Raw genomic sequence first — 10,468 nt, 5'->3', positions numbered from 1 at the left:
TCCAGGCTGTGGAGCTTCCAGATTTGCGGCATTTTTACTTTTATAATTTTGTTTTATGCACACGTCTGAGAGGTAGTTTTTTTTCTCTCTTCCTGCGGAAAGAGACAGATACTGAAGACGGGACTGAGGATAGAACACGACCTCTGACCTTTGCAGAACTTAACTTTTTTTGTGGTTTTTATTTTATTTTGTCACATCAACAACCTGAATAATTGTACAAAATGCAATGTGTATCTCTTAAACGAGTCTCTTGAGAATATACAAATATATATTTCCATAATGCCTGTACAAAGCTGCTGCAGCTGACAAGTCATTGTTGGAACTGGACTCACTCTGCAGAACGATAACCTACATACTATCAAAGACTGACGGATGGGGTGTTCAGTTTTTTAGTTTTGTCTTTAGTTTTAAACATTCATATGTATTATGATGACATGCTGATGAACCTGCTTGTCTATCTGCAGGGACTGACTGTCATTCTACCATCCCAGAGCCGTCCCAGTTGGTCTCCAGGACCTAGGTCTCTGGTCTGGACTTGTTTTCCTCTGTTTATGACCTGTTCAAACAGTGCACAGCAAAAGCAGGGAAGTTGTTATTTTCAATGGAAGCCTGGCAGCAGTAGCAATGAGGCATTTCTAGGTGAAGTCTCACCCACGGAAAGTAGGTCCGGTCATCTGGTCACTACTGTAGATGGTCAAATAAGTTGCTACGCTGCCACCACAAGGCATAATACTCTTTTGCAGCTGTGTGTTTGAATGGGCCATTAGGCTGCTAACTACTGATAGACAGTGGGTGGGGGGAGGCAGGAGTGGGTTTGGATTAGGGGATGAGGTGGGAAGTCTAGTTTATTGCTAATGAACAAAACCTTGGGGGGGGGGGGGGGTGTATAGTCATGAACTATCCGCCTAGACGGACCGAGCCACTTTAAAGAATTACAATTTCTTTGTCTTGTATCGGAAAACGATACAAGCTTATGTTACTTGCAAGATTTTTACTTGCCGGAGAAAAGTTGTTTTAAATAAGAGAATAGAGAGAAATAGCAACAGACTGCGTTTTGGCCTCCAATGTTTATATCTTTTTTATACATTTTGATTGAATTCTTCTCTTTAAGGTGGCTCACTGATACTTTCAACTCTTGTGCATATTAAAAAATTGAGAATGAGTTGAAATTCATTGACATTGTGCCTTTTTGTTTTTCATTTCTACGAAACAAACAAGTTTTTTCTCAGATGTATTGTGAACAACAAAAAAATGCTAGAAGCTGTTGGCGCATCTGAAATAGGTGTGTGTGTGATGTCTCCCTAATTACTGGAGTCTGCCATGGGATTAGACAATGCTGCTCTCTGCTGTAGTGATGGTTCTACTCCTATTTTATTGGCTGAGCCATAGAGATCCTATTAATATTCTAATTCCTAATTCTATGGGCTGAGCATTGTAACCCATTATGACATATCCACCCATACCTACATTCACCACAAACAAACCCATCAATGCCACATTCTGCTAACCAATAATGGGATTATGATATCACTTCCTCCCATCTCGCCCTCAGGACATGGTCTCTGTATTACTGATCCTAACCAAAATAAACTTCCTGTTAGCCGTTGGATCCTCACCGCTGCAAGTGTTCTGATTTGTACACTAAAATCAAGGCATGTGTGTGTCTGGGGGAAAAAAGGGGAGAGCGACTGCGTCGTATTAAGAGACAAAGTGACTGTATGCTCGCATGTATGTGATTGAGTTGCTGTCCATGGTACCTAGAGAAATATACCTGATGTAAAATACCAATCAATAATCATAAACTTTACTGAAAGTACGACTAAAGGTTTTATTTTAAAGTCATTGTATGTCACCAGTCCCTTCAGACTGGCAGTGTCAATACGTAAATCAGTAGTAACCATTGATCCAACCTACATTACCCAGCAGGGTTGAGTTGTGGTTGATGAGACCACATTGTGGTGTAGAGGGGTACTGCATCTTCTGTAAATGTTACAAATTAGTGGCACTCAAGTGACATTGCGGTGAGGAGATTTGTTTAATGTATAATTGTTACAATGAGTATAAAAAAGGGTGGATAATCCCATTGGATTTTTTGTCCTTTTGATAAGTAGCTATTTCATTCCAATCTTCTCTGACAACAATTCTCGAGTCCCATTTTAACAGTTTCCTTTAGAGTGAATGTCACAACTGGTTCTATATTAAAATAACCTATTGGCCTGATACATTCTGAGGCATGGAGCTAGTTATAGTCATAGGAACACATTATGCTTTTGAAAAGCTTCACATCCTCATATTGGTTGTGTGCCAACCCTTTTAGCTGTGTGTGAAAGGGCAAGAGTATACTTAGTCAGTTGCACAACTGAAATGTCAACCGAAATGTCTTTTGCATTTAACCCAAACCGTATGGGCATCTGTGCCTCGTCTATTGATCAGTTTGCACTGTGTATTTGTGAATGTGTTTCATATCCGTGTGTGTGTGTTACCCCTCAGCGGTCTCTGAGTGTGGCCAGTGAGCCCAGGGCATCTGTACCTCCCAGTCTATGTCCCAGGACGGCTCCAGTCCATCCATCCATCACTTCCTGGAGCCCCATGGCCTCAGCGAGCTCCATCTTACTAACCAACACCAAGGGAGACCCGCACCCTTTCATCCCCAAGCACTCTCCCCAATGCCTCCCCCAGTCTACTCCAACAGCAGGGCATCGCAGCCCTCCATGTGGTCTTTCCAGGGCTTGCGTATCCCCCTATGTCCCACACGGTAAGCTCCGGGCCAGAGTCCAGCTCCAACGAGCCAACATTGAAGGCCATGGTGGGGGTCACCCTTCTGAAGACAGTGGAGGGGTGGACTTCATTGCCCACTAGAACCACTTTGGATGTATGCATGTGAGACTGTCTGCACAGGGCCAGGCCCATGACAGACAGGATATTGTTTTTTTTATGAAGGTTGGCGGTTTCTGCAGATCTCTGTTTGGAGTCCATCCAAGCTTTTCCCTTAATAGTCCAATGAGTGGAGCAGATCAGTCAAGCATCCAAGGCCTTCAAATGTATTCAGCAATGTCTGATTCCTCTTTGTCGTGTTGGTTTGTGATCCAGTTGCTTGCCATTACACCTCTGTGCTGAAAAGGATGGTCCTACAAGCAGAGCTGAATGCCACTGAACAGTCAACCAAATAAGGAGATAACATCTACTTATTTTCATGTGTTTGCATGCAGCTTTCTTAACCAGCTTTATCTCCCTTGTACTGATCTCTCCAGCGGACTGGGATTTCAATCACTGGGAATGGTAACCATGGCAGTAGCTTCACCTGGTTGTTTGTGTGGTTTGTTTATTTCAGAGCTAAAAAATAATCACCCCAAATCACCTGATAACCCTCATGATTAACAGAGCAAAACTGGATCAGGAGAGAGATCAGGCTTCTTGCAAAACCTGAAATGAGGATTATGTTGAGAAATGCAAATGTTTAACATGTGTTTTGGGGGATGTTTATTTTATGGTCAGACAGCCATCTAGTGACCTTTGTCCTATTTATTTAGGGTATATTGACAATATACATCTCTGCCCCAACAATGGGTGTCATTGTCCACGATCTAGCTCCCTCCTGTCATTTCTCTAGGTTGGTGGATAACCCTTTTTGAATTCTCCATGAGGGTTGTTGGTGTCAACCGCCTGTAATTCAATTGAGAGATGCTATGCTACTAGTCTCATGTTACGAATATGCATAGCCATCTCGAGACTGATATAAAGTGTTTTTTCCTCAAAGTTGCAGTAATGTCACGTGTCCTACTTCTATCAGTGCACGCGTAACAACTGCGAAACAACGAAAAAACGCCACCTGCTGGAGGGAGACAGATTTTCCATCGAGTTGGGCCTCTCTTGGTTGAATGTTGATCACGTGACATGTATTGGCTCTCACTTCCGGACACACCAACATCAACAACAGAGGGAGCTGCTGACATTATCCGAGAGGCGGCAGCAGGAGAAAGCGGTTCAGTGATCGGGAGGCTAGCTACCCGTCCACCGGTAATAGCACCAAACTAACGCATCTCATAGGTAGGCTTGGTGGTGTGACGCTTTTAAACATACTTTCATTTTGATCTATTTTGTTTTCCTCCCCGGAAAAGTTGTCATTATTGACTATGGAACGCTCTTGTAGGTCAGTGAATGCACGTTGTCAGCTGGCATACTCGTTTACTAGCAGTAGCTAGTTTAGCTACAATTGGAATGTTTTGTTGGCTTGCTTTCTAGATAACGTTATCTAGCCAGGTCCGCAGTCATTTAAGGCGAGTCTGTACTGATCACTATATAGGTAACTTTAGATGGCTAACTAATCAGCTAAAGTTCCACTAGCTAACTAGCTACTAATTTTATCAATAGACTCGATAAAAGGTCGAATGCGTTTTCGGTTGTAGCATTAACATTAGTTACTCTCTTTTCTGATGTACTAAACTGGCTAGTTGAGAGTTTTGCTTGTGTAGAGTCAGAAAATTGACTCGACTTGATTTTTTTCGATTGACGTGTTGTGTGTGGTAATCTCTAGGGGTGAGATCAAGGGTCTGCAATCGATCCTAAAGCAAAGCTCTAACTGAGCAACTATTCCCAGCCTAGCTGCCTGCTTTAAAACCGTATCAAGTCTTTTTTTATATATATTTTTTTTTACCTATGTCTCAGCTGACTGGATATAGAACTAACCACATGTAAGGTCAGTGTTTCCAAATCAGTTCCTAGGATTTATTCCACCCCAACACTAACCCACCGGATTCATATAGTGCTTGGCAATTACTCGGGTTTGTGCTGGGATAGAATACAAATGTGAAACCCTGCGGTTCGTGAGGAACAGATTAAATTATAATCTGGAAACATTTAGAGATTAAAGGCCAGGACAATGCTCTGTTCTGTCTGCTCAATTTCACCAACTCAAAATACTAATGGGAATGAAAGGTGGTCTGAGGTTGCAGAGTATTTGAGTTATACAGTATGTGTGTGTGACTGTTTGTGCCCACATGTGCTCTGATGATTGTGAGTGCGTGTGTGTTTGATCTCTGACTTTGAGTTGTGTGTTCTCTGGTGGTTGTGTAAGCTCTGTCTGTGTGTTCTCTCGATGTCTCTTGTCTAATATTCAGTGTGAAAAGCAGGGATAGCATCACCCACCAAGACCACGAACCTGCTCCTCCCTATAGCCGGGGACACACCCCTCCACCATTGCAACGGAGATCAAGGCGCACTATGGTGGATGTGACAAAATGGCCGCTGTTTAGCCTGATGGAAGGCGAGGAGCTCTCGTCCATACGACAGGCCTGTGTGTTTGGAACCTCCGCCAACGAGGTCATCTACATCACCCACAATGATGACGTAAGTGGTCAGATGATTGGTGTAGTCAGTGTGTTTTATCTGGAGTGGTCACTCCTAGGTCTCTCTTCTGGAATACACATGCACTCTGCACAGCACATGCTGACTGGTGTCTGCTTATTTCAAACAGTGACCCATCTCTCTTTCTCTTCCTTAGGTGTATGTGTTTGGGCTGAACTGCAGTAACTGCCTGGGAACAGGGGATAGCCAAAGCACCATCCTACCTAAGAAGCTGGACTTTCTGAGTGGGAGGAAAGTGGTCAGCCTCAGCTATGGCAGCGGACCCCACATCCTCCTGGCCTCTGAGGGTACTACAGCACATAACAGGGATACAACATTCAAGAGGATGGCACAGAATGTTGGACATAGAAATGTCTTCAATAGAGCTGACATGATTCCCTAATCCCTATCCCAGATGCCTGTTCAAAGTATTTCTACCACTATTTGGGGTTTCTTACTCACCGTTTCCTCCATTGTGTGTCAGAGGGCGAGCTGTTTGCCTGGGGCCACAATGGCTACAGTCAGCTGGGGAATGGGACCACCAACCAGGGGGTCGCTCCTGTGCTGGTGTCTGCCAGCCTTCTCAACAAGAGGGTGACGGAAGTGGCCTGTGGTTCACATCACTCCCTGGCCCTGACCAACACTGGAGAGGTGAGAGAAGGAAGGATGGAGAGGGGTAGTGGGAGATAGGTGGCTTGTGACTCCTCACCCCATGATCCATATTAATGCTGGAGAGGTTAAGATGAAAGGGTAGAGAGAAAGAGGGGGGTCTGTGGGGTTCTGCCTATATTGAAAATAACACTTGTGTCTGTCAGAAACATCTGAGGGGCTGGCCACTGCTCTAAGCCCCCTTACCATCGTGCCCTAGTCCAAACCTTACTTACAAACCTCCAAAAACTTACTGTGACCCAGTAAATCCAAGCTCTGATATAAAGGCCCTATTGTTACCCGCTGTTCTTTCACTGAGTCGGCTTTATGTCACTGGTCCAGTGACTGGCACCACTCTAGAGTGAACCTGATGTTTTATCAGGGAAGTGGGCTGGACTTGTATTGCTGTTAGATGTGTGATGTTCTATAGTGTTTTGCACTATATTATTAAACCTAAAGAAAATGATTATATATTCAGTGAAATGTGATTCTCTGACCTCCCTGTCCAGGTGTATGCCTGGGGCTACAATAACTGTGGCCAGGTGGGGTCAGGGTCCACGGCCAACCAGCCCACCCCCAGGAGAGTGTCCAACTGTCTGCAGAACAAGGTGGTCGTCAGCATCACCTGTGGTCAAACCTCCTCTCTGGCTGTGGTCGAGAATGGAGAGGTGAGTGACCACAGTTTGAACGTGGGTTTGATATTAAATATGTTACGTATTTGTTATATTCAATCAGCCGGTGTACTTTAACTTAGTAGGTTCACAAGTATGCAGCAACCTTGCAGGACACTTAAGAGAGTGTTTGTGCGCTTGTTTCTTTCTCAGGTGTACGGCTGGGGCTATAACGGAAACGGCCAACTGGGGCTCGGCAACAACGGGAATCAGCTGACACCTTGTCGCCTGGTGGGCTTGCAGGGTCTCTGTGTGCTACAGGTGAGCGTGCACACACACACACACACACACACACACACACACACTACCTCCACTACCATTAACCCCTCTCTTCCCATCCAGATAGTGTCTGGCTATGCCCACTCCTTGGCCCTAACGGACGAGGGGCTGCTGTATGCCTGGGGGACCAACACCTATGGCCAGCTGGGCACAGGCAACAAGAGCAACCAACTCAGCCCAGTCCAGATCATGGCTGAGAAGGAGAGGTGAGAAATGTGTATATACACAGTACACATCATGGCTGAGAAAGAGATGAGGCAGTCTCTGAATACAGACTGATCTCCTCCCTCCTCTCCAGCAGGATTGTAGAGATTGCAGCATGCCACTCCACACACACCTCAGCAGCTAAGACTCAGAGTGGCCAGGTGTACATGTGGGGCCAGTGTAGGGGTCAGTCCATCGTCTTGCCCTTCCTCACACACTTCTCCTGCACTGATGACGTTTTTGCTTGCTTTGCCACGCCCTCTGTCATGTGGAGGCTGCTCTCTATGGGTAAGGGTGTGTGACTGAGTACGTCCTCTCCTTTTGGCAGAGCGTGATGACTTTCATTGTGTTTGTGTGTTCTCTCCAGAGCATGATGACTTCCTGACAGTGTCCCAGTCTTTAAAGAAGGAGTTTGACAGCCCAGAGACGGCCGACCTCAAGTTCAGCGTGGATGGCAAATACATCCATGTGCACAAGGCTGTGCTCAAGATCAGGTCAGGCAGGTTGCTCACTGGGCTCTAACACAGCAAGATCAAATTACCCAGCTAACATGCTTTCCAAATCTAAATACTTTTTTGGATTATTGGGAAAGTTTGAAGTTGAATGGTCTATTATTGAGTCAAGTTGTTTTACCAGACACATTGCAAGTTTATCTTTCTTGGCGAATGAGGAAATGTGGCATTATTTCACAATATTATAGAACACATGCTTTACATTAGTGCTTTTCAAAGACACTTAAGGGATAGTTCAGGATTTTGGTATGAAGCCCCTTACCTACTTCCTCAGTCAGGTGAACTTGTGGATAATATTTCTATGTATCTGCGTCCAGTATGAAGGAAGTTAGAGGTAGATTCGTGTGCCAATGCTAACTAGCTTGGCACAAAGACTCAAAGTGTTTGGGTACAGCTAGCATGCTTAAATGGTATCCACAAGTTCGTGACTCTCGAAGTAGATAATGGGCCTCGTTGCTAAAATTCTGAACTATTCCTTTAAATGGAGGATATTTAGTGACGCTAATAGCTGTCCTCTACCCCTCTCCACTGCTAGGTGTGAGCACTTCAGGTCCATGTTCCAGTCCCATTGGAATGAAGACATGAAGGAGGTGATAGAGATCGACCAGTTCACCTACCCCGTCTACCGCTCCTTCCTAGAGTTCCTCTACACAGACAACATAGACCTGCCCCCAGAGGATGCTATCGGTCAGTCCCCCACCTAGCCATGCCTTACTGACAAGGCAATTAATCAATAGGGGAGGGTTAAAGGCTGTGACAGTGCTACCAGTCAAGCTCATATTGGGGTGTACCTCATCTGTAGACCAATCATTGATTTATAAAAGTCCAGAAACAACACAGATGCAGACATCAATGTATGCAAACATCCCAAACCAACAGTGATCCAGACTGTCTATGGTTGTGTTAGGTCTGCTGGACCTGGCCACATCCTACTGTGAGAACCGCCTGAAGCGTCTCTGTCAGCACATCATCAAGAGGGGCATCACCATAGAGAACGCCTTCTCTCTGCTCGCTGCTGCCGTGCGCTACGACGCAGAGGTCAGTCCCGCTTCCACACCTAGCAACAGGTAACTCTTCACCCAATCTTAACCTTTAGGCGGATTAACACATATCTGACCCTGTACCAGTGGCTAGGAGCAACCTCTACCAAGCCTACTCTCCCTGGGTTGTGTTCATTGGGGCACACCATAGCAAAGAAAAACTAAAACGAACGTTTGTTATTGGACAAGTGCTAACTTCATATTTCCTGTTTAACCATGTGGTGTATCTAGGACCTGGAGGAGTTCTGCTTTAAGTTCTGTGTGAACCACCTGACGGAGGTGACCCAGACTGCAGCCTTCTGGCAGATCGAAGGCAACCTTCTCAAAGAGTTCATCAGCCGAGCTAGCCGCTGTGGAGCCTTCAAGAATTGACCGCTGAACCGGCTCATCTCTGTCTCCATCACAGGGGGCTACGCTAGGCTAAACACGCTCTGGTCTGCCATGAGCCACCAGGCTCCGTTAGCTGTAGCGTCTGCCAGTGGTTGTCTATTTACTGCAGATGATGGGTGGCAAAGGATGTTAAGTAGTTACCCCTGTTACAGAACTGTTCAGAGGGGTTATTAGATATTTATATCGTCTTCCATCTCCCTCTGTGGGTTGGTAGTTACATCTTGCAGCTTTGGAGGCCAGAGTTCTTTGTAAGTATTTTGTTTCCCTTGACGAGTGAGGAGCACGTTTGCACTTTCTGATATGGTGCAGTGGGTTCTGGGAAAGCCTGTGTGAGATTGATTATATAACTTGTCACTACTGACAGATAGAGATCTTCAGTGTTCTTATTGAACGGTGGTTATTAGATCCAGTCTTAGGGATTGATTCAATCAGATCCGCTTTAGCCAACATCTGCATAGTGGTTGTTTTTGGGGTGTCGGAGGTGGAACTGCGTTAGCTGTCAAATCCACAAGTGGTTCCCGGTCTTATACCTAAAGCGGACATTGCCATTGGCTGCATGGAGTTACATTAACATAAATCCCATGTAGCCTTGTTTACAAGTTTGAACACTGGAATGTGAGATGTAATCTTCACCTCGATTAAGACTATAGAAATCCTCATTATTTAGTTGAATGATTTTTCAATTTGACTGCCCACCTTCTTGTTCTGAACTTCTAACAGGACTGGGATGGGTGTGGCTTCATGACAATGATCAAGAGCAGCTGCTCACCGATCTAATGGCTCCACCACAGTTCAACCTCCAACACATCCACCATGCTGGTGTCGGTTATTGATCTGATTGAACCTAGGCCTTAATCTGTTAGAGCAATAAAAATGTTGTACTTGTGTGAAATCACATCATTCCTAAAAAGAGCAACAACAAAAACCTGTGCATAGGGTCAATGTAAACTCCATGACAGAGTTCTTGGAGAACATTGTGTTGGCTGAGTTTTTGAATGCAATATTTTCAGCCTATGTTACAGATGATTTCAGACATTTAAGGTATTGTTACTTTTCAGTAATGTTTGCACTATATCTCAGCTGTACAGAACTATTATACAGAAATGATAATCACCTATTTTTTATGTTCATTAAAGACAACTTGTAGATATTTAGTTACACACACACACTGAGTGTGAGAAAGCTATGTGAAGGCTGCTTTGTTGTGAGGAGCTGCTGAGATTCCATTTGAGTTTTTATATGATTCCAACTGTCAGTAATTAATTTCTATGCCAATTCTAGAGTGGTGTGCCAGTAAACTTTCCTCAATATGACCAATACAAATGACCTTATTGGATCCTGTTCTGAGGGCAGCACACAGTTGTTCTGTTGGATAAAAGCT

The 10,468-nt window shown here is 44.7% G+C and overlaps 1 protein-coding gene across 9 annotated transcripts; it reads left to right on the top strand.

The window, feature by feature from the left end:
• The first annotated feature begins 3,894 nt into the window (after window positions 1-3,894).
• On the top strand, window positions 3,895-10,253 carry LOC115121784 (RCC1 and BTB domain-containing protein 1-like). Of its 9 annotated transcripts, none has more exons than XM_065017276.1 (12): window positions 3,895-4,017; window positions 4,119-4,150; window positions 5,118-5,346; window positions 5,501-5,651; window positions 5,828-5,994; window positions 6,501-6,659; window positions 6,816-7,147; window positions 7,240-7,433; window positions 7,513-7,639; window positions 8,193-8,344; window positions 8,565-8,695; window positions 8,929-10,253. In XM_065017276.1, the coding sequence occupies exons 1-12, from the start codon at window positions 3,895-3,897 to the stop codon at window positions 9,067-9,069; spliced, it is 1,938 nt and encodes a 645-aa protein (XP_064873348.1). In that variant the 3' UTR covers window positions 9,070-10,253. The 9 variants fall into 9 exon arrangements, with proteins under 9 accessions (XP_064873348.1, XP_064873365.1, XP_064873369.1 ...); XM_029651227.2 differs by lacking the exon at window positions 3,895-4,017 and having other exon boundaries at window positions 4,054-4,150; window positions 6,816-6,923; window positions 7,005-7,147; window positions 7,243-7,433; XM_029651157.2 differs by lacking the exon at window positions 3,895-4,017 and having other exon boundaries at window positions 4,054-4,150; window positions 6,816-6,923; window positions 7,005-7,147.
• Window positions 10,254-10,468: the final 215 nt, after the last annotated feature.

This window comes from Oncorhynchus nerka, linkage group LG1, assembly GCF_034236695.1.
Source record: "Oncorhynchus nerka isolate Pitt River linkage group LG1, Oner_Uvic_2.0, whole genome shotgun sequence".
Classification (NCBI taxonomy): domain Eukaryota; kingdom Metazoa; phylum Chordata; class Actinopteri; order Salmoniformes; family Salmonidae; genus Oncorhynchus; species Oncorhynchus nerka.
The sequence above is the reverse complement of the archived record's forward strand: the minus strand, read 5'-3'. Positions and strand labels throughout refer to the sequence as shown.

Excerpts from the sequence above, each read along its gene's own strand:
- LOC115121784 (XM_065017276.1), top strand. The coding sequence starts at position 3,895 with ATGTATTGGCTCTCACTTCCGGACACACCAACATCAACAACAGAGGGA. Across the intron at positions 5,652-5,827 it reads CATCCTCCTGGCCTCTGAGG|AGGGCGAGCTGTTTGCCTGG; the intron begins GTACTACAGCAC and ends ATTGTGTGTCAG. Across the intron at positions 8,345-8,564 it reads GCCCCCAGAGGATGCTATCG|GTCTGCTGGACCTGGCCACA; the intron begins GTCAGTCCCCCA and ends TGGTTGTGTTAG.